Consider the following 23705-nt stretch of genomic DNA (forward strand, 5'->3'; position numbering starts at 1 on the left):
GGTCATTTGTATGTCTTCTTTGAAAAACTATTCAGGTCCTCTGCCCATTTTTTAATCAAATTACAGCTGAACAACATGGATTTGAACAGTGTATATCCACTTATACACAGATATTTTTCAATAAATATAGTACCTGTATTTTCATTTTACAGATCTTTAAATCAACTAAGTGTGAGAAATGTGTTCAGTTTACAGAACTTTAAATTAACTAAGTGTAAGAAAAGTTTATGTTCAGTTAGAGATCACAATAAGTGGAGTCAAAAGGACTAGGGTTTGAGTCCTGATTGTATTTAAACTGTTTTAGCTTCCTGCCCTTCAGTGAGTTATTTATCAGTTCCTTTGTTTAGAGGCAGAGATAGCAGTATGCAGATGCTCAACTGTATTGGGGGTTGGCATCCCAATCCCTGCATTGTTCAAAGGTCAACTGTATTTTTTTTGCTATTTTGCAACTGTAGGGGTTCCATATATATTTTGGGTATTAACCCCTTTTCAGATATATTGTTTACAATTATTTTCTCCCAATTCATAGTTCACCTTTTTACTTTTTACATGGTTTACTTTTTAGCAGAAATGCTTTAGTTTAACATAGTCCCACTTATTTTATTTTATTTTTTTGCTATGGGCAACATTGCCTATATATTTGATGTCAGATCCAAGAAATCATCGCCAAGACCAATGTCAAGGAGTTTTTTCCTATATTTCCTTTAGAAGTTAGTTCTACTACTTGAGGTCTTCTGCCACATTTAAGTCTTTAACTCATTTTGAGTTGGTTTTTGTCTATGATATAAGGATCCAATTTCATTCTTTAGCATGTGGATTTCCAGTTTTCTCAACACTATTTATTAAAGAGAGTCGGCATCTTTGTTGGGAATTAGTTGACCATATATGTTGGGTTTATTTCCAGACTCCCTTTTCTGTTCCACTGATCTATGTGTCTATTTATATGTTAGAACCATACTGTTTTGGTAACCATAACTTCGTAATATTGAAATCATGGAATGTGATACCTTCAGCTTGACTCTTCTTATTCAAGATTGCTTTGGCTACTAGGGTTTGTTGTGATTCCATATGAATTTGAGCATTTTTTTTTCTGTATCTCTGAAAGATGCCATCTGAATTTTACAGGGGGATTGCGCTGAATCTATAGATTGCCCTGACCCATTGGTTGTCTTCCCAATTCAGTTTTGCCTCTTGTTCCTCCCTTTTCCTCTTTTCTGCTCTTCAGACCATCTGCTCTGGGCTGGCAGATCCAGGGTACTGGTTCATTTTTCAGCAGCGTTGAGGAGAGAGAGATGTTTATTCCATTTGCCCATGGGGATGCCTTTCTGTGCAGCCAGCAGGGCTCCTGGCTGCCCACAACTTTCCAGAGTTATGAGTTAGTACTTTACTAACTAGAGCCCAAGTCCAGGCCACGGTCAGCAGCATCAGTGTTTTAATAAACAATCTCCTAAGTGAATAGTGGTTCTCGTTTACAGGGTGCTTTCACAAAGATTGATGACTTATTTTCCTTGCCTGTAGCTCAACAGGGGCCGTGACACCACTCCTTTCCAGGGAAGTGCTAAGTAAAGGCGAAACCTCCAGGGACCTTTAGTCCTCACAGCTGAGGATGCCATGGGCTTGAGGTCAGGGCTGAGAGCTTACATTATCCCCAGACACGGAGGGCACCACAGGCTGAAGTGTGTTCCTTCTCCTTGGGTATTGTGTCCCCCCATGGAACTATGTCAGTCCAGGAAGGACCCTCATCGTCAGGGCTCTCAGCTCTTTGGAGGCTTATGACGGGCTGTGCTCTCATATGACAGTGATACATAATTCAAAAACTTAAAAATGAGATACAAAACTGTAAGTGTAGGGACTTCCCTGCAGTCCAATGGTTAAGACTCTGCTCCCAATGCAGGGGATATGGGTTCAATCCCTGGTTGAAGAACTAAGATCCCACATACTGCGCAGCATGGCCTAAAAGAAAAAGAGAGAAAGAAAGAAGAAAAAAAAAAAAAAGCCCTGTAAGTGCAGTAAGATCTCCACAATGAAAAAAAAAATAGGCCTGGAAAAATCTGGAAGGAAATAGAAATATTAACATATTAACTCATATTTTCCCTGAGGGATGGGACTAGGGTGATTTTTATTTCCTCCTAAAATTTATATTTTTTTTCCCTAGCTCCCAAATTTTCTTTTTCATTTTTTATAATCAAGAAGAAAAATACCATATAAAGAAAAATAATGTCCCTGCCAACAGTAATGCCATGTGATTTCGTAAAACAAGAAATGGGCCAATGGCGAGGATAGGGAAGGAGGAGCCTGGCCATTGATGGTGGGGAAAGAGATGAGGCACAGTCAAGATCGGGTTCCAGGTGAATTCCCAATTCTAGTTTTTCTTCCCCAAGAGGAGAAGACAGATTTCTCTGAGTCACAGTGTAACAAGTTCAGTCTCCAGCCCCCCAGGCTACCTCTTAACTCTAAGAATCCACTTGTAGTGACAGATGAGGACAAATCATCAGGCTGATGACTACACACAGGGCTCTCAGGAAGGTACAACCATGGTGACCTCCAGGCAGTGAAAGAGAAACAACTCCCGGGTGTGAGGCAGAAATTCTCCATCAGTTGCTGACCCTGGGCACAGTTTCTGCTGCTAGGCATGACCCAGGAGTTGGACTGAAGCAGCTTCTCTGCTTATGTAGGGTGGAGTGGCTGTGTGATGGGGAACTTGGTGCAGAGCTGGTGGCCCCAAGGATCCGGGCATTAAAAGCAGAAGTGCAGCAGCCTGAACCCAGCAGTGGGTGGAGAACCTGGATGACTTCCACAGGTGTCTGGGTCTCACTGCTCTTTATTTTTTTTAATTAATTTATGTTTTGGCCATGCAGGGCTTGCCTGGTGGCTGAGTTGGTAAAGAATCTGCCTGCAATACAGGAGACCCAGGAAGATCCTGGAGAAAGGAATGGCTACCCACTCCAATATTCTTGGCAGGATAATTCCATGGATGGTGGAGCCTGGCAGGCTACAGTCCATGGGGTCACAAAGAGTCAGACACAACTGAGCGACTAACACTTTGACTTTGGGCTTCTCTGTGGCTCAGATGGTAAAGAATCTGCCTGCAGTGCAGGAGACTTGGGTTCGATCCCTGGGTTGGGAAGATCCCCTAGAGGAGGAAATGGCAACCCACTCTAGTATTCTTGCCTGGATCTTACTTCCCTGACTAGGGATTGAACTCGCATCAGGGAAGCATGGAGTCTTAAGCACTGGATAGCCATGGAAATCCCCAGGTCTCTTGTTCTTGACCTGACATCACCCCAGCTTGCTCTGAGCCTCCCTGAAGGAATATTGGGGTGTTGGAGGTGCGCAGCTCCTGCCCATGTGTTCCCAGCGAGGCAGTGCTGAGCAGGGACACCCAGAAGACACTGGGCTGTGGCTGGTGTGTCTGTACCCATCCCTGGCCTCCTTCCCTCTACCTCCTGGACAAGTGGAGGAGTGACCTCTTTTCTGGCCTTGATTGGATGGTGCCGTGGTCACACCCAACATCAGCCAAGGAACAATGGGCAGCACCCAACCTGTTTATCTTGGCACTGTCACCAGCTGGCTCTCGGCGTGACTGTGAGGTTGGAGCAAGGAGAAAGGAGACAGCATGGCCTGCTTGTCTGGCACCTGAGCATATGTATCCTTCCCACCTGGAGCAAGTAGAGAAAGTTCTACACTAATGTGGACGGACTCCTGCAGCTGGTGCATCCCACTGTGGACAGCCGTTTGGAAGGGAGAGCTGGGCTCCAAACACCTGGGAAACCAAAGCATTACCTCCCCCACCATGGGGATTAATCCTGCGACTTCCAGCCAGGTGTGATAGGCTTCCCTGGTGGCTCATCTGCTCATGGTGGCTCGTGGTGAAGCATCTGCTTGCCACGGAGAAGACCTGGGTTTGCTCCCTGAGTTGGGAAGATTTCCTGGAAAAGGAAATGGCAACCCACTCCAGTATTCTTGCCTGGAAAACCCCAAGGACAGAGGAGTTCATGGGGTTGCAAAGAGTCAGACACAACTGAGGGGCTAACACACAGTCCAGCCAGGTCTGAGGAAGGGACTGGCAGATATTCCTGAGAACCTTGCAGTGTTCACACCTCTTTTTTTCTCACTCTTTGGGTTCCTCTCAACCCTTGGTTGTCTGATAGGGCCCATCTCAGGGCTGGAGCAGAGGCTGGGGTCTGGAGGCAACAAGGATGAGTCTTTACCTTCTGGGGGATGCTGAGGGGAGCCCAGAGATGCTGGCTTAGCCCAGGCACTGAGGGAGGAAGGAAGTCCGAGCCTGAGCACCCGCCTCTGCGTTGTGAGAGCTGAGCTGGCGAGGGTTCCCGCTGAGCTGCCGGCTACTGGGCCTCCCCAGAGTGGGCCCCAGAAGCTAACGTGAATCGATGGAGCCCGGCTGGCAGCATGCAGGAAACTAGGCAGCTCCGTCCCCAGAGGCCTGGTGGGAGGCTCCAGCTGCTGGCTCTTCCACTCCTCCTTTTCTGCTCCTCATCCTCCCATCCTGGGGAGCTGCCACCCATTCCCCGCCCCGCTCCAAAGCCTTATTTATTTGTTCTTCAGGCTTATAAAAGGCTTTATTGATGCGTCATTCATATACCATACAATTCGGGTTTCCCAGGTGGCTCTAGTGGTAAAGAATCCACCTGCCAATGCGGGAGACCCAAGAGATGAGGGTTCGATCCCTCGGTTAGAAAGATCCCCTGGAGGAGGAAATGACAACCCACTCCAGTATTCTTCCCTGGAGAATCCCACGGACAGAGGAGCCTGGTGAGCTACAGTCCATGGTGTCGCCAAGAGTTGGACACGACTGAGCGACTGAGCATGAACACCATTCAGTTCACTCATTAGAAGTGTTCATTCATACATGACCTGTTGATTTTAGAACATTTCCGTGGCTTTGAGAAAAAATCCGCCACCCCTGAGCTAGCCTCCTCGTTCATCAACAAACTGTCCGAGTGCCTCCACTGAGGGGAGTGATGCAGGGGCTTTGGGTATCTTTAAAACTAGATTGAAAGACAGACCTAGAAAGGGCAGTGCTCTGTGGCTCGAGTCTGGTAGCTTGAACAATGTGCTGTGAAAATCGCATGGTTTTGATGACCGCTTACTCTTTGTTTTATTTAGCCCGGGCCACATGCCTCTGAGGTCACGCCAGCCATTCATGAAAGGTGGTTTTCAGGTCCTCACTGGAGCTGCCCCACTGCATGACCTGGTTTAGAGCCGGGTGGGGGTGGCCCTGGGTGCGTTGGCCTCTGAGACAGCAGAGGAAGCTAAAATTTGCTTTTCCCTGCCGAGCTCCCACAGGACACGTCCTCTGAGTGGCTCCCCCAGTCCCTCAGAACATTGTGGAACATAGCAGCGCACTTTACAGTTGATTATAGTTAATTAATGAACCATACAACCCCCACCCCTGCAGGAACCACCCAAACATTCTACACGTCTCCCTGGTGTGGACACATCCACACACACACACAGACGTGGTGCCAAGGGCAGCACGCATGTGTAAGAGCCAGCACAAGCCAGAGAGCTCCCTGGTGGGAACGGGGGCAGCTGCCGCCCGTGGAGTCTGGGACCATCTGTTCTTCCTGTCCGTCCAGAGAGGCCTCCAGTGGGGCCTCCCTCCCCCGCAGGGTCCAGCTCAGCTAACCAGATGGAAGGCCTGATTTGCACAAACAAGGCCTCTTTCGGAGTCCGCGCCTTTGGAAAATACCCAGAGACTGAGACGGTTTGGGGAGAGAGGTCAGGGCTGCTCACCAGAGAGCGGGGGAGAGCTTTTCCCCGTGGGGCTGCCGGGCATCCGCTCTGCTGCTTGATCTTCCTCCCCGCCCTGGGCCTCCTGCCCTCATCCCACCCTGGCCCCTAACCGCATGTGACCCCGTGGGAGGGCTGAGGGGTGACCCAGCAGAGGGACTATGAGGTGGCCAGTGGGCTGGGATAGGAGGGCCAGGACGGCCTGCAGTGCCTTGAGACTGAAGGGAAGCCACCTCACCCGCCATGAGTGTGGCCCTTGACATATCCCTGACTTTGGACATCACCCCCTGCCAAGAGCCCCTTACAGCATGCCATGTAATCCTGTGAGCTCATTCCCTGGGTGACAGACTGATCCAGCCTGGTGTCCTGTTTCTTAGACACCCCCAACTATTCCCCAGCTGGCTGGCCTTTCCCTTCATCATCACCCCAGGGAACAGGCACCCAAGACTGGAAAGGCTGCAGGACCTGGGGACCTCTGGGAAGGGTGGACCTGAGAACCAGGCAGGTCCCTGCTCTGCCCAGGTCGGGTGGCCAGCAAACAGCTCTTCCCCTGAGCCCCTGCCCCAGGATCCAGAGCCAGACCTGGGCAGGGCGGATGGCCTGTTACAGGGGAAGAGGTCTGGCCTGGTGCCTCCCGAGGCTGGCGTGATCCTGAGCGATGTCTGCTCCTGAGCGGTGATTATCATCAACAGAGGGTTTTCCTTCTGACCATGGAGACTGGTTTCCTTGAGCCAGTCTGCTTTGTCACCTTGGCTTTGAGCAGTGTGTGAATGTCAGGAAGGAGGTGGCTATCACATCCTTGTTTCTCTCTCCCTGATACTGGAGATAGTTTGGGAAGATGGCCCTGAACTCAACCTTGGGTTCTTGGCTTCTTAAAGTATATCAGGATGCGATTTTGACTCTTGATTCCAGCATCTCTCTGCCAGTGATCATGGGGTGACCTTAGACAAGTCACATTACCTCTTGGGGCTGCAGGGAGTTTGGGAGGGGTCCCAGATCCAGGAGTGGCTCTTGGACAAGACTTAGGGTCTTGATTTCTTTTGGGATTAGCCATTTTCCACTGATGACATGATCGGTATGAAGTGGTACTACCTCCTGGAAAAAGAGAAAAATCTATCATAATAATACATAATAATGCTATGTGTCTGGCATCGTGCTAAGCGCTTTCGTTGCTCTAGTTTGTTTGAGTCTCAAATTCCTCTGAGGCAGAGGATCCCCACTCCCACCCTGTAGGGGAGGAAAAGTGTCAGTCACTCAGTCGGGTCCAACTATTTGGAAGCCTGTGGACTGTAGCCTGCCAGGCTCCTCTGTCCATGGAATTCTCCAGGCAAGAATACTGGAGTGAGTTTCCATTCCCTTCTCCAGGGGATCTTCCTGATCCAGGGTTCAAACCCAGATTTCTTGGATTGTAGGCATATCCTTTACCGTCTGAACCACTGGAGGTCCAGAAGTTAATTGATATTCCTGAGGCAGGTGTGGGTGCAAAGACTGTTCTTGACTATGAGGCGTGACAGCCCCTCGCACCTTAGTCTTTGATCTTTGGCGCTGGAAGGTGTCTTAAAGACAGGCTTGCGTGACTGATTCACAAGTGGGGAGCTGAGAGTGGAAGAGTAGGGTGGGGCCTGCAGTCCTAGGGTGGGGCCTGGAACTCAGGACCCTCTTGTCCCCAAGAACCCTGAGGGCGCCTCCCCCGGGAATCGTCTGGCTCCAGAGCTGAGAATGAGCCCTTTGTGCCAGCACAATCTCTGATGATCCACTGGCCTCCCTGCTCTGAAAGCCCCAATTGTCACTGTGAGTGTGGAGCTGGGCTGCCCACACTCCCGCCCCGTCCCTTCCCGCTGTGGGGCCTTTTGTGCTCCTGGATCTCGGCACAACAGCCGGGCTGTTGATCCCGAAGGCCCAGCGTGACTGGGAGAGGGTGGCCGGCCAGCACCCTTCCCAGTGGGGATTGTCCCGGTCCGAGAGGGAGGTGGGCCCTGTCATCTGGGCCAGAGCACTGCAGTGACAGAGAGAGGCCCGAGGGAAGTCAGGACACCTGGTTTCCAATCCTGGCTGGGCCCCTAACCAAAGCCGACACCTGCTTGGTGACCTGGGAAGAGTCAATCTCCCTCTCTGGGCCTTTTCATCTGTAAAAGAAGAGCTTATATAGGAAAGAAGTGTGGAGAGGGGGCTGGAGGGCAAAGGGAAGGTTCCGGTGCAGGCCTGTCTTTGGCTACAGTAGAAGGAGCATCTGGGCAGCCAAGCCCCAGCCCTGGCCTGGCTCCTTCAGAACGGTGTCCCCCAAGCAGGGCCTCACCCTCATGGGGCCTGGGTTGCCTGATCTGTAAAGGAAGGGGGTGCACCATTCCTGCCTCTGATGGGCACTGGGGACATGGAGAGGGTGCTGGTGCAGGAAGGTTGTGGGTGGGAACGGAGGTGCTCTGTGCAGGTCGTTGGGGGAGGCTCCCTGGGCAGGTGGGCTCTCTGGTTCAATCCTGACTTCTGGGAAATCTTGGGTTGGACCCTGGGGTCGTGCACTCTTCCTCCTTTATAATTTCTCTGTCTACATAGACCATCGACTTTCTGAATGACAATATTCGAAGAGGAATTGAGAACTACTATGATGATCTGGACTTCAAAAACATCATGGATTTTGTTCAGAAGGAGGTGAGTCAGGTGCTTGGGGTCAGAAATTTGCCTCCCACGTCCTTTGCTCTGCCCACCCTCCTCTGCCCCCAACTTGGGACCCTGCTCAAGAGGGTGGGGGTGAGGGGTCAGGTGGCTGGCCAAGTTCGGAGTTGAGGGTGGGCCATGGACAGCTGCCAAGGGAGGGGATGCCAGGGCATGCCTGGTCCAGCATATACTTGCCCTGCCCATTCCTTTCCAGCTACACAAACCCTCCCCTTCTGAAAAAAAAAAAGAAAAAAAGGTCAGAGGGAGCTACAAACCACGTGGCAGAGTCTCAGGGTGCCTCTTGTCAGTGGGCAAAGAATCTTCTTTGAGGTGAGAGTGACCTCCAAGCCACCCAATTCAAAGTTCCCTCTGCCGAGACCGTTCAGGGACGGGGAGCTCCCTCCCTTGCCAAATCAAGGACAGCCCTGGTGGGGAGAGAGCTCTTCTCCGGTTCCATTTAACCCTGCACAGGAAACAGAACACGTCTTCTCCTTTTCTCCGACGGCACTCCTTTGAACGTGTTGATGGTCATCCCTCCTTCCCACGGTCCACCCAAGTCTGTGGCTGAAGCAGTAATAGCAGTGCCTGCTGCCCTCGGGGGCTTCTACACACCAATCTCACTTAGTCCTGAGCCTCAGGTTCCACACCTGCCCCAGCGGGATACTGATGGTCCCTTCTACTTAGTGTCGCTGTGAGATTTGCCTGGATTTATTTCAGAGGTGGTTAGAGCAGGGCCAGGTATGTGGTGAGACTAAAGCAGTGTCAGCTGGGGTGATCATTGTCTGCCTGTCCTGCTAGGTGAGGATGAGTGGAGGCAGCGCTTCTCGGGACATGACCTTGGGGGCGTCAGCTGACCTGATCCCCGTGATAGCCCTCAGTGGGGGACCAACATCTCTCTGCACCCGGGGCCATCCATAGTGGCCACTCCCTTGGCTCAGGCCTTCTCTGTAGTCATAACAGGTGCAGCCTCTGGGAGGCCCTTCTCTGCCAGGGATGCGTCTGCCAGCTCTGGCCATCGGGTGGGGCAAGATGTTTTTATTGGAACCAACCTTCAGCTGGCTTGCGAATTTCATTTCTCCCAGGGTGGAATGGCGGGATGACTCATGCTCACTGGGCACCTGCTTCAGGCCAGGTCCTATGCTGTGTGCTTCATGCTTTGCTTGTCTTTGTACTTCTCAGCTCAGCTGTGCAAAGATAGCATTGCTCTTCCTGCTTTACAGTTGACCTCTGAGGCCCAGAGAGGCTGATTGACTTGCCCAGAGCCACAGAGCATGGAGTGGTGGTATGAGGATTTGAATGCTGGCCTGTCAGATGGCAAAATAAATACTCTTTGCATTGAACCCCACAGAGGCACTTCCTGGACCCCTAGACTGATGGCCTGAAAGGCTCTGTGGAGACTCTGGAAGGGCATCTTCTTTGTTTCTACTAGAACCTCTGACCATATCATTCCCCTGGTTAAACCCTCCAGGAACTTCCTGTCACTAAGGATACTATCCCCGTTCCCTGCTTATTCTGGCTGACAAAGCTTTCATGGTCTGACCTCAACCCCTCTACTCTGGCTCACTCTGCTCCAGTTTTTACGCCTGCTGCTGAAATATCAATACAACTAACTCATCTCTGTGCGAGGTCTTGGCATGTCTTGACTGTTTTTTTCCTGTTCATATTTCCAATTAAATGAGATCTCCTCAGGCCTTTCCCGACCTCCCGCCTCCTTGCCCCGTTTGCCGTATCCCTGGTACCCAGCACTGCCTCACACCTTTTTCATGTGGTGGCTAACCCTCTCCATCTCCCTCAGGGCTGTGGCGCTTTCCCTCCCCCTTGGTTTTCGCGCACACAGAGCAATGCCCAGCACACAGCAGCGGCCCAGTGAAGTAACTGCTTCCCCCAGGCGTTGGCATCTGTACAGGGGGACATGCAGGGCAGAGCTCAGCCAAGGGGAAAATGACGCCAGCTGTGCCATCACTTCAGTCCTGAGCCCTGGCCAGGGTGTGTGTGTGTGCCCCTTTGCTAAGGGTGGGGCAGGCAGAGTTGGGTGGGTGAGGTTCAGGGGCCCCATTGTGGGGCTCCCCTGGAATCCTAGTCTCTGGGACTTTAAAGGCCAGGTCCTGGGGTGGAGCATCTGCACTGGGGATGTGAAGATGGAGTCCGGTTGGCAAGGAAGTGCTTTTCCTCCAGTGTTTAGTCACCACCCACTATCCCACCAAAAGGCTACCCAGCCTTGGCTTGCATGCCTCCCCAGTGACGGGGTGCTCACTACCTCCTGGGCCACCATTCTGCTTTTGTTGAGCTCTGACCTGTAACGATGCCTCACATGCTCCCCATAATGCCCCCTACCTGTGTGACCCGCATCATAAATCACATCGTTCCCTGGCTGGGCCGCTCCCTGCTGTCGTCCTGGGGGCCTTGGTGGTGACAGCAGGTCTCTTCCCCACTTGCTTCCTCCTTCAGTTTAAGTGCTGTGGCGGGGAAGACTACCGAGATTGGAGCAAAAACCAGTACCACGACTGCAGAGCCCCCGGACCCCTGGCCTGTGGGGTGCCCTACACCTGCTGCTTCAGAAACACGGTATCCACTGCTCCGGGGGCCTCCTGGCTGGTCAAACGCTTCTCTCACCTTTCAGGACAGGGGCGGTGGGGCTGGATAGGGGGGTAGGCAGGAGGTGGTGGTCCTTGCCAAGGCGAGGCTTCCTGAGCCTCAAGGGCTACTGAATGGGGTGAATCTGGGGGTAGAGGATGGGGAAGACTGGTCTTATTAGCAACGGCTGTTGATATCTATTGAGCACTTACCACGTGTGGCCTGCTCTGGGTTCTTTAGTTGTTTTGACTCGTTAAGTCCTTTCAACAACCCACTATACAGATGAGAAAACTGAGGCACCAAAAGGTGAGGTTCTTGGCTCAAGGTTGATAGAGCTAGGATGAAATTCAGGCAGCTGTTGTCAGAGCCGTGCCCTGGACTACAGTGCACGCCAGGCGAAGAGTGGGAGAGAGTCCAGGCCAGGGGGTTTAGCAGGGTGGCCGGCTGGCAGCCATAGCTGGGGGCCAGGGCAGGGCCTGCACTTTGAACGTTGCTGGTGGACTCTGGGCTTGACGTCCTGGCGATCATCAGCAATGAGGTGCTTGGAAGCGGTCTGGTGATGTAAATGCCAGCCTCCGCCTCTCCCCAGTGGGATCCTCTCAGCTCTGTTGCCTCCTTGGCCACTTGGGAGGCTGCCCTGTGCCATTACTGCTAATAAATGAGAGGCTTGGTCAATCCTGTGTTTGACTAATGTGTCCAAAAGCTGCCTGGTTTCTGGATTGGAATGAGGCGGGGAGTTTTGCAATTACTCATGCCTTGAAGAGTCATGGAAAATTTCTCTTCTGATGTCTCCACATTCTGTGCCCACTGCTGGATTCTGTAAACTGGGCAGCTGCTGGTGGGGGTGGGGGCCTCACCCATGACTCAGGGAGGCAGTGCCAAGTGCATGAGCCCTAAAAAGGCTGGGCCAGGAGGGAAGGTTTGTTTGGAAGTTGGAGCTGCCATTTTAGGGTAGCTCTTTGTGCAGGGGGAGTGCTGAGGAGGAGCCCAGGGTTTTCAGAGAAGCCTGTGGAGGGGGTGGGGATGACTCTGAACTTCGTCATCCAAGGCAGTGGCACCTGAATGTCCAAGCTGAGATGTGAAAGCCCAACATGCATTCGTTCATTCATTCATTCATTCAACAGGTATTTACTGAGGACCAGCCAGATGCAGTTGTGTGTTCTAAGGATACAGGAAACACACAGAGAACTCTGCCCACATGGAGCTGACATTCTTTCCAGTGGAGAAAACTAATAAGCAAAATAAATAAGTAAAAGAGATAATATTCTAAGAGATGATAAATTCTAAGGAGAAAAATAAAACAAGGGCATGGAGGATTGCATTTTAGATACTGAGAAGGTTGGTTCTCAGTAAAACCCTGAAAGAAGTGAGGGAGTAAGCCATGCTCTCTGGGGATGGGAATTCCTGGCAGAGAGAAGGGCAAGTGAAAAGGCCCTGAGGTGGGACCTGCCCTTGTGAATTTAAGAAACAGCACAGATATCAGCTCCAGTGTGGCTGGAGCAGAGTGAGCTTGGGGGAGGATAGTTGTAGATGAAGTCAGAGGTCATGGGTCATGACCCTGAAGGTCACAATCAGGACTTTGGTTCCCTTGAGTGTCAATAAGTCAAGTGACAGGGCTTTAGTGGACGAGTAGCAGATCTTCCTTAGGCTTTACCAGCACCACCCCGTCTGCTGCGGTGGCAGAGATGACCTGGGCAGTCCGGTTAGGGGCTCGTGCAGTGATCCCAGTGTCTCAGCCAAGGCTGTCTGGAAAGTGGGCCCTGAGATGCTGGTTAGTGAGCAGGAAGCTTAGGAGGAGGTGTGCTCAGGATTGACACCTGTAAGGGAGGGGATAGCAGCTGGGCTGGGCAGAGGGAGAGGTTGAGCAATGATGCAGTCTCAGGGGGCGCCTCAGCCGAATCCATGGGGATGTCCGGGGATGATCCTGCAGAGTTGTCCCATATTGGGGTGAGATGGGCAGGCCTTCATACCTCCACATTCAGCAGGCATTACGTGAGTTTAGTGTTTCATCCAGGAAGGGACTTCCTGGCTTGTTTAGCAGAAAACAGAATCAATAGGATGTGTGTGTGTGTGTGTGTGTGTGTGTAAAGAGATTTATTATAAGAAATTGATTCACAGAATTATGAAGACAGGCAAGTCCCAAGATCTGCAGAGTGAGTTGGCAAGCAAGAGCCCCAGGAGAGCCAATGGTTTACTTTCCAGCGCGAGTCCACAGGCCTAAGAACCAGGAGAGCTGATGGTGTAGTTCCTGTTTGAGGCTGGCAGCCTCAAGGCCCACGAAGAGCTGATGTTTCAGTTCAGGTTTGAAATCAGACAGGAAGAATTCTTCCTTACTTGGGGGAAGGGTAGCCTTTTTGTTCTATTTAGGCCTTCAACTGATTGGATGAGCCCCACCCACATTAGGGAGAGCAATCTGCTTTACTCAGCCTACTGATTTTAATGTTAAAAATGCCCAGAGTAATGTTTGCCTAGATACCTACATCAGTTCCCCTCCACCTCTGGGGCCTAGAGAAGAGTTTTTTGGCTCCAGGTGTAAGGGAGGCCTCTGCCATAGCATGTCTGTTCCCCAAGGGCAGGAGCTGTGGTTCTGCCTCCAGGTCTGGAAGCAGCACAATGACGAGTAAAGTTACTCTTGTCACGGTCTTACGTATCATACAGTTTCCTTATTTATTATGTTCATCGCCTGTCTCCCTTCCTAGAATAAAAGTTCCATGAAGGCAAGGATCTTACTTTGTTCTTCTGTATTCCCAACTTCTAGAACAGAGAATGGTACATAATTGATGCTTTGTCTGTTCAGTAATGATTTAATGAGTGAACAAATTAGGCAGGAAGCACCTGCTCCCATCCTGCCCTCATACATCTACTACCCAGGCTGGAGCTTCTCCACTGGGGTCATGTTTATGGCCTGGAGGGGCCACTGATACTGACTGAAGTGAGGTGGATCCTGGGTGTTTTGGGGTCTGAGGGTTCCTGGGGGACAGTCTAGACTGAAGGAGGTTATTTTGTCCACACATCAAGCCTTGACATTTAGACTGATCTAGATGACATCTGCAGAGAAGGCAATGGCACCGGTCTCCAGTACTCTTGCCTGGAAAATCCCATGGACCGAGGAGCCTGGTGGGCTGCAGTCCATGGGGTTGCTACGAGTTGGACACGACTGAGTGACTTCACTTTCACTTTTCACTTTCATGCATTGGAGAAGGAAATGGCAACCCACTCCAGTGTTCTTGCCTGGAGAATCCCAGGGATGGGGGAGCCTGGTGGGCTGCCGTCTATGGGGTCGCACAGACTCGGACACGACTGAAGCGACTTAGCAGCAGCAGCAGCAGCAGATGACATGAGGTTCAACTCATGTTTTTAGAAAGAGTAGCAGCCCTCCTTGACTTCCAGGGTCTGGGATTGTGTTCAAGGTCAGTCCAGCCAGTGTGCCCTGCCCTTGGACAATCATTTTATGTATATATCTCACTTTATATTCAAAACAGCCCCATGGGGTACATTCAGAGATTATGATTGCTTTATTGAAGAGTTCAGGGAACCTGTCCATTCATTCATTCAACAAATCCTTATTGAGTGCCTCCGTGTGCCTGTCCCTTAGCACCACACCTAAGGTTGGTCACAGAGCTCCTAAGTGGCAGAGCAGGGCCTGGACTGGGCAATGTGATGCCAGAGCCCACACTGGCCACTCTGCCCTCCTACATCACTGCTGGCTCCTGTGGCACCCTGATCCCACAGTAGCTGTCACTTAGATGTGGATGGGTAGGACACTGAGCTCTCTCTCACCTTCTAGAAAGCAGCAGAGGAGACGCCACAAGGGCTCAGGCTGTGATGGGAAGTGCCCCTGCCAGCCCTGTGACCTAGGTTAGCTGGGAAGAGATTTGATGAGCCCAGGGCCAACCACAACTTCCACCGTGCCCAGATTAGTCAGCAGCTGGAAGCTCCTGAAGGCAGCTGTCTTCCTGGGCAGGAGGTTGAGCAGCCCTACTGGCGGGTAGCAGTCTGCAGGGTCCGGGAAGTGTGGTCAGAGGCCTGGCCTTGCCCTCAGGTAAACCCCAGCTGGCCAGGGGCCTGGCTGTGGTCTGGGATTTTCTTTCACAAGAGCCAACAGACAGGCAGCAGCCCAGTCCTGACTTCAGCACATGACCATCTCAGCAAAGTGAGGCTCTGGCGGCTGCAGCAGAAGAGCCTGGGCTGTGCCCTTTCCTCTGGGCTCCTAGCCTGTCACTGGTGGAGCAATGGGTCTCCCACCCAAGACCCACAGAACTGGTCTTCCCACCTTGTCTCCCTGGGCATTTCTTGGATCCAGAAGATTAAGATGCAGACTTGAACCAGGCAGCTGGGATGGGAATCTCAGCTCCATTCATACTGGCTAGTGCAACTCTCCATGCCTCAGTTTTTTCATCTGTAAAATGGGGGAGTTGGGGGGGGGTGCGGAATAAGTGTCTTCTGCAGTAATCACCATGTAAGTGTTAGCTAATACACATTTCTGTTTCAGACAGAAGTTGTCAACACCATGTGTGGCTACAAAACTATCGACAAGGAGGTAATGTCTTTGAAATTTCTTTTCCCCAGAAAGGCTGCTCTTCCTATTCCATCCCCAGGGTGATCGGAGGGGCTTCCAGGGGTGAGGCTCCTGGCTGTTGAGATCTCCCAACATTCCTGGCTATGAACAGGAGCCAGGGACTGCCCACGTTTTTTGCCCCTATCTAGACACAGAAGGACTTGGGGAGCCAAGAATTCCCCCCCACTCCAGGTTGGGAGAAGCTGGCTGCCAGAGTTGACTGAGCAACTAATGTGTGAGGCCACCATGCCCTTGTCAGTGCCCCCAGTGTGTCCCCATGCCCAGCTGCATTCACCAGCCCACCTCTGCCCTTGGAGCTGCCAGTTTGCAGATACACACTGGCTCCCTCAGCCTGGGACCCAGGAGTCCCTGGGGGAAGAGAGTCTTTGGCTGGTACCTCCTGGGTCAGCTTCCTGGGCATTTCTCCTGGACTTGGAGAGAAGATAGGGTTGTGTTGAGAAGGGAGGTAAAAATAATGATGACTTGAGATGGTCTCTGAGCACTGTTTCACAAACTGAGATCCCCAGACTAGCAGTAATAGCACCCCAAGGAGCTTGTTAGAAACGTGCACTCTTGGGATGGGGCCAGTGGGTGACTCTGACAAACATCTAAGATGCTGAACCACAGACTAGCAGTGGTTCTCCAAACACGGGACCCAACGGCTAGTTTTTATAATAAACACTTGGTAATGCCCTATTTGGGCTTCCCAGGTGGCACTAATGGTAAATAACTCGCCTGCCAATTCAGGAGATGTAAGAGATGCGAATTTGATCCCTGAGTCGGGAAGATCCCCTGGAGGAGGGCATGGCAACCCACTCCAGTATTCTTGCCTGGAGAATCCCATGGACAGAGGAGCCTGGCAAGCTATAGTCCATGGGATCGCAAAGAGTCAGGCACCACTGAAGTGACTTGGCATACACAATGCCCTATTGTTTTTTGTTATTCCAAAATGACACTCACAGATATTATAACCTACCTACCTATACACCTGATTTCAAAACAAGTGGCATAATGATTTGAGATAACTGAAAGTAGCTCAGTCACGTCCGACTCTTTGAGACCCCCACGCCCTATACAGCGCATAGAATTCTCCAGGCCAGAACACCGAAGTGGGTAGCCTTTCCTTCTCCAGGGGATCTTCCCAACCCAGGGATCGAACCCAGGTCTCCCGCATTGCAGGCAGATTCTTTACTGCCTGAGCCACAAGGGAAGCCCAAGAATACTGGAGTAGGTAGCCTATCCCTTCTCCAGTGAATCTTCCCAACCCAGGAATGGAACTGGGGTCTCCTGCATTGCAGGTGGATTCTTTACCAACTGAGCTATGAGGGAAGCCCCTGATTTGAGATAAAGGGAGAAATAACATAAAATGATTTATAACCATATACTGTATTTCAACATGTACATGCTTAGGTGCTAGATAGATACAGCAGAAGACAGCAAAGTTATCAGATGTTTGCACTGCCAGGGGCTTCTGTTGCCTAGGAGGGGTGTTGTGTGGGCAACTTGCATAGCATGGGCATATTTTTTGCCATGGACATGGTTTTTAAAATGGTGAACAATTCTTGGATAAAGTTCCAAACAAAATTGAATATAATTATCCCTTCAGATCGGATCAGTCGCTCAGTCGTGTCCAACTCTTTGCGACCCCATGAATCACAGCACCCCAGGCCTCCCTGTCCATCACCAACCCCCAGAGTTCACTCAGACTCATGTCCATCGAGTCAGTGATACCATCCAGTCATCTCATCCTCTGTCATCCCCTTCTCCTCCTGCCCCCAATCCCTCCCAGCATCAGAGTCTTTTCCAATGAGTCAACTCTTCACATGAGGTGGCCAAAGTACTGGAGTTTCAGCTTTAGCATCATTCCCTCCAAAGAAATCCCAGGGCTGATCTACTTCAGAATGGACTGGTTGGATCTCCTTGCAGTCCAAGGGACTCTCAAGAGTCTTCTCCAACACCACAGTTCAAAAGCATCAATTCTTTGGCGCTCAGCCTTCTTCACAGTCCAACTCTCACATCCATACCTGACCACAGGAAAAACCATAGCCTTTGCTAGACGAACCTTTGTTGGCAAAGTAATGTCTCTGCTTTTGAATATGCTATCTAGGTTGGTCATAACTTTCCTTCCAAGGAGTAAGCGTCTTTTAATTTCATGGCTGCAGTCACCATCTGTAGTGATTTTGGAGCCCAGAAAAATAAAGTCTGGCACTGTTTCCACTGTTTCCCCATCTATTTCCCATGAAGTGGTGGGACCGGATGCCATGATCTTCGTTTTCTGAATGTTGAGCTTTAAGCCAACTTTTTCACTCTCCACTTTCACTTTCATCAAGAGGCTTTTGAGTTCCTCTTCACTTTCTGCCATAAGGGTGGTGTCATCTGCATATCTGAGGTTAATTATCCCTTAGTTTACCTATTTCTATTTCTGTAGAATTCAATGTATAGTAAAGCCAAGCAGAAAACACTGGTTTTTATGTCCCTGGAATTAGGCTTTGGGCTCAGATAATTATGGATGGGTTGTCACCCATCCAGATGCCCGGGGGACATCTATGAAGCAGACAGTCTGGGTGGCTGTCCCTCGAGAAGGATTGCCCTGAGCTCTGTAGTCCTTCAGCCCCCACCCCTATCTCTGTGACAAGCTTAAGTTCCACCACAATGTCAGCAGGCTCTCTAGGTAACAGTACTGCCTGTTGAAAGGCTTCCCCGGTAGCTCAGCTGGTAAAGAATTCGCCCGCAATGTGGGAGACCTGGGTTCGATCCCTGGGTTGGGAAGATCCCTTGGATAAGGGGACGACTACCCACTCCAGTATTGTGGCCTGGAGAATCCCAAGGACAGGAGCTTGGCAGTCCAGGGGGTCGCAAAGAGTCAGATACGACTGAGCGACTTTCACTTTCTGTTGAGACCCTGTGGTTTAGAGTCAGCTTCTCAGGTTGCATATGAGAAACCCAGAGAGGCTGAGGGACTCGCCTGGGCCTGGGATAAATGGCAGAGTTGGGACTGGGGCTGCCAGGCGGGCGCTCAGCCAGGCTCCTCCCCGCAGCGCCTGAGCGTGCAGAACGTCATCTACGTGCGGGGCTGCACCAACGCCGTGCTCATGTGGTTCACGGACAACTACACCATCATGGCGGGCGTCCTGCTGGGCATCCTGCTCCCCCAGGTGGGCTGGTCCCCCCTCCACCAGGGAGGGGTGCGGGGGTGGGGTGGGCAGGCTGTGGGCCGCGATGGTGTGTGGCTTGGTGATTACAGAGTGCAGAGGAGGGACAAAACTAGGGTGAAGAGGGCTCGGGTACGCTGGGCTCGGACGGCATGGGCTGGGGGGCTGGAAAGAGAGGGCGAATGGCCCAGATAGTGACACCCACCGCGCCCCTTCTCCTCAGTTCCTGGGAGTGCTGCTGACATTCCTGTACATCACCCGGGTAGAGGACATCATCACGGAGCACTCTGTCACCGACGGGCTCCTGGGGCCCGGCACCAAGGCCGGCGTGGAGGCGGCAGGAACGGGGTGCTGCATGTGTTACCCCATTTAGGGCTGTGGCCTGAGCATCGGCTCCAGAAGGACCGTGACAGGACAGCTCTGCTGAGGCCGCGTCGGGAGGCACATGGGGGGCTGGACAGGCCTGCGGCTCCTCTCTCCATACTCAGCACTGACCAAAGCCCCGGCTGTGTTTGCTCAGGGCTCCCGGACTACTGCGTGTCGGGAGGCAGAGCCACTCCCCAGCTGCGGGACTCTGTCTGCCCAGCCCGCTGGGCATGGGGAACCGGGCGCCCCTTCTCCAGGCTCCGGCCGCTGGGAAAGGGGAGCTCAGTGCTGGCTTCAGGCCCACTTCATTTCTGGTAGTGCCTTGGCCTCGGGGTTTGGGCCCTTGAAGGCAGTTTTGTACTGACTTGTAATCGGGGAGCGAGGAGACACACGTGCCCCGTGGTGAGGGAGGGGAGGAGTGCCGTCCCCGGCCCCTGTCCTTTGGCCTCACTCCTGAGGCCAGGGTGGGCATTCTTCTCAGCCTCCCAGGTGCCTTGAGCCCTCCCCAGGGCTGCTGCTTTGCTGACCTGTTTTTTTACATGATTTTTGTAACATTCATTTTGTACACTGTTAGGACTTTCTGACTAATCAAAGCTGGATGTTCCCCGCCCCCTTACATTCTTCCCTCTCCAAGCCAGTTCATTAATCAGACAATAAAGATGTGATTTTTTTTTTTTTTCCTGGTGTTTCATTTGTGCTGTTTGGGTCAAGGGTGGGTGAAGAAAACCTCAGGTTGGGCTTGGAAGTCCCTCATTGGTGCAAAGATTGAAGGGGGGCCGTCCTGGAGCCAAGTTTTGGGACAGTGCAAGACACTGAGGCTGGGAGGAGGGAAGATCACCGAGGCTGCCTGCTCCCTGCCTGGAAACACCTCCCCCATCCTTTGGTGTTGCTGCTTCAGGAAATGGCTTTTCCCAGCTGTGCTTGTGGGCAGGGCATGGAGCCTCTCCTGCCTGTCATTCCTGCTAAGAATTCACTGTGGGACCTCAGGGAAAGAGGCAGTGATGACAACCTGTTTTACAGACTGGGAAACTGAGGCCAAGCCACTGTGGCATGAGTCTCTACTTCCAGGAAGTGGAACAGATTGAAACTAGGGAAGTCAGAAGTCCAGGAGGGAGCAGTGCCCACAAATCCGCCTGTGGCCATTGGGCTATAGAATTAAAATGATTCTCCGGCTGTAAACAGCCCATTGTTCCCAGGGCCTGGGGTGGGGCTGGACATTGCTCATCATTAGCAAAGGGTGGTGGGTGCTCGTCGCCCCCTGCTGGAGACGGCAGGACCTGCATGATCAGCCCTCCCAAGCCTTCCTGCCCCAAGACCTGGGTTCTAGATTTGCTCTGAGGTTCTTGGAAGCCAGAGCAATAGAAATAAACAGCATGAGCCCCAAACCTGAAAAAATCAGTTTAAGAATGTTAAGGGAACTGCCCATCACACCCAGCATTTACATAGTGGCCATATGTACAAGCCTGCATTGTCTGACATGTGGGAAAGGGCAGAAGAGGGCTATTTTTTAGAATAATAGCAAGCACATCAGTGAGCACACTGTCTCAGAAACTTGTCTAAACACAGATGTCAACTCCTTTCACCCTTAGTTGCTGTATGTGGTAATTCTTGTTATCTCCATTTTATTGATGGAGAAACTGAGGCATGTTGTGGTTAAGTATCTTGCCCAAGGCACACGCTGGCAAGTGTCAAAGCTATGACATAAGCCCGGGTGGAATCTCCCGTGCACTCAGCCCCTCTGTCCCACTGCCTCCATTGCCTCGTGTGGACACATGGTACTAAGCATGAGAAACCAGTGATAGTTGCTACTCCAGCTGTCTCCAGCGGGTGGTGATTGCAGCCACGGCTGGAGTCTCTGCCTGGTCCCCATTGGGACCAGTGCACCCAAGACCAGGTCAGACTCTGTGGCTGGCGGCCTCATGGCTGCTCTCTGAGGTTTCTCTCTGTGCTCAGAGCGGGTGGCAGCTGCCTCGGGGACAGCAAGATGGACAGCAAGATGGCAGCAACATTGAGGAGGCTGGGACAGCACAGAGTCTGCTTATCCAAAGTCACGTTGCCCTGGTACTTGTAAGCTTCTGGTTACCTTGACCTCCCTCTTTTCACCACTGTTCACCAACACCCCCAGCTCCCACTGTTGCTTCTGTGGATCAGGGATCACAGATTGGTACCCACAGGTGGCTGAGCTGCTGTGGACACTTAGCTCTTCTTTTTCTTCCAAACCTCAGCCACTCACGTCTCCAAAAAGCAAACAGAAGCCACAGAGAGGACTTTTTCAGTCCTGTGGTTGGGGTGCCCCTGATTTGCACCCTTTGTGCTTCCAAAGCAGTTACATAATCCTGACCTCTCATCACACAAGGATGGAAGAATGACCTTCAGAATGAGTCCTTTTCTCTCACCATGGCACACAGACACAATGACGATCTTAATGCAGCCTGCAATAGCCGTGAAATGGGGGGATTTGTAGGCTTTGATTTTGGACTTTTTTTGTTGTAATATATTTATAAGAAAAAACAGTAAAATGCATTAAGGAAGATTGGGTTTGTATAAAAACTGCAAATACAATATTCTCCAAACTTATTTTCAACCTAAAAAAACCACACATATTTCAAGTGACAAATATATCACTAATGAAACCATCACCACAATCAAGATAATGAACAAACCTATCAAGCTGAAAAATCTCCTCTTGCCTGTTGGCGATGCTTTCCTCCTCGCCACCCCCGTCCCATCTCCAGGCGACCTTGGATCAACTTTCTGTCTTTATACACTATTTTGTATTTTCTAAATTTTTATATAATGGATTCATACAGCATAGACTTTTCTTTTTGTCTGCATTTATTTTTGTTCAACATAATTATTTGGAGCTTTATCCATTTCATGGCATAAATCAGTAGTCCATTCCTTTATATTGCTGAGTAGTAGTCCGTTGTGTGGATATGCCACAGCTTATCCATTCGTCTATTGATAGACATTGGTGTTGTTTCCAGTGTTTAGCTGTTGTTAATACAAATAAAAGCTGCTATAACCACTCATGTGCCTGTCTTCATATACACTTTCATTTCCCTTGGGTAAATATCTCAGAGGGGAATAGCTGGATCATATGCTAAGTGTATGTGTAGGTTTATAGGAAACTGCCAAAATATTTTCCAAAGTGATTGCTTGATTTTATATCCCCACCACAGTGTAGAGTCCCAGTTCTTCTACCTCCTTGCCCGTATTTGGTACGGCCAGTCTTTTAAATTTTGGTCATTCTAATGGGTGTGTGATGGTAAATCATTGTGGTCTTATTTTGCATTTCCTTTTTTGTCTATATATATATAGAGAGAGAGAGACATATATATATAAATAGAAGCATAGTTCATAGTTGGTTTACAATATTGTGTTAGTTTCAGGTGTACAGCACAGTTACACATATATAACTGATAATATAGTATAATATAAATATATTGCTCTTCAGATTCTTTCCCCTTACAGGTTATTACAAAAATTATTGGGTAGAGTTTCCTGTGCTATACAATAGATCCTTGTTGATTAAATGTTTTATATGTAGTAGTGTGTGTATGTTGCTGCTGCTGCTGCCAAGTCGCCTCAGTCATGTCCGACTCTGTGCGACCCCATAGACGGCAGCCCACCAGGCTTCCCTGTCCCTGAGATTCTCCAGGCAAGAACACTGGAATGGGTTGCCATTTCCTTCTCCAATGCATGAAAGTGAAAAGTGAAAGTGAAGTCGCTCAGTCCTGTCCGACTCTAGCGACCCCATGGACTGCAGCCCACCAGGCTCCTCCGTCGGTGGGATTTTCCAGGCAAAAGTACTGGAGGGGGGTGCCATTGCCTTACCTCCTAATTTATCCTCCCTTCCCCCAACCCCCCATTTTTGAGAAGATGACTCCTTCTTTGGGTGACTTCTCTCCAGGCAGAGTGTCAGTTAAGCAACAACTGCCTCTTTTTCATGTTTGTTATTCACCAGCTCTGTGCTCATCTCTTCACCTGTAATAATAGTGTATAATAACCATGCTATGGAAAGGGGGATTGGGATAAGAAGGGTTGAGGAACGTATCTAGGGTCCCCCATCTAGTAAGTGGTACTGCCAGGATTTGAAAACATGTGTGAGCCTGGCATTGGAAATCGTACCTACCATTCTGGCTGCATCTCTGAACCTTGCTGCCAGCAGCAGGTCCCTGGACTTACCCAGTTCATTCTTAACTCACATGGTTTTGCCTATCATCTCACCAGAAAGATCCAGCTGTCAACTCTTCCATATTCCCTCTCCCCATTTTCTTAGTGTCTCACTTCAATTCTGTGTGTTCAGTTCAGTTCAGTTCATTCACTCAGTCGTGTCCGACTCTTTGTGACCCCATGACTGCAACATGCCAGGCTTCCCTGTCCATCAACTCCCAAAGCTTGCTCAAACTCATGTCCATAGAGTCGGTGATGCCATCCAACTATCTCATCCTTTGTTGTCTCCTTCTCCTCCTGCCCCCGATCCCTCCCAGCATCAGAGTCTTTTCCAATGAGTCAACTCTTCGCATGAGGTGGCCAAGGTACTGGAGTTTCAGCTTTAGCATCTTTGCTTCCAAAGAAATCCCAGGGCTGATCTCCTTCAGAATGGACTGGTTGGATCTCCTTGCAGTCCAAGGGACTCTCAAGAG

The 23705-nt window shown here is 50.8% G+C and overlaps 1 protein-coding gene across 2 annotated transcripts in view; it reads left to right on the top strand.

The window, feature by feature from the left end:
* The window catches only part of TSPAN15 (tetraspanin 15), a 52628-nt gene extending 32893 nt beyond the window's left edge, over nt 1-19735 (top strand). Inside the window, exons 4-8 of one of the 2 annotated variants that reach the window (XM_027530894.1) lie at nt 8305-8400; nt 10855-10971; nt 15473-15520; nt 18577-18693; nt 18914-19731. In XM_027530894.1, coding sequence (XP_027386695.1) covers nt 8305-8400; nt 10855-10971; nt 15473-15520; nt 18577-18693; nt 18914-19063 — 528 coding nt within the window. In that variant the 3' untranslated portion in view covers nt 19064-19731. Of the gene's footprint in view, nt 1-8304; nt 8401-10854; nt 10972-15472; nt 15521-18576; nt 18694-18913 lie in introns of both variants that reach the window. The other variant, XM_027530895.1, reaches the window with a different exon arrangement.
* Nucleotides 19736-23705: the final 3970 nt, after the last annotated feature.

This window comes from Bos indicus x Bos taurus, chromosome 28, assembly GCF_003369695.1.
Source record: "Bos indicus x Bos taurus breed Angus x Brahman F1 hybrid chromosome 28, Bos_hybrid_MaternalHap_v2.0, whole genome shotgun sequence".
NCBI lineage: Eukaryota > Metazoa > Chordata > Mammalia > Artiodactyla > Bovidae > Bos > Bos indicus x Bos taurus.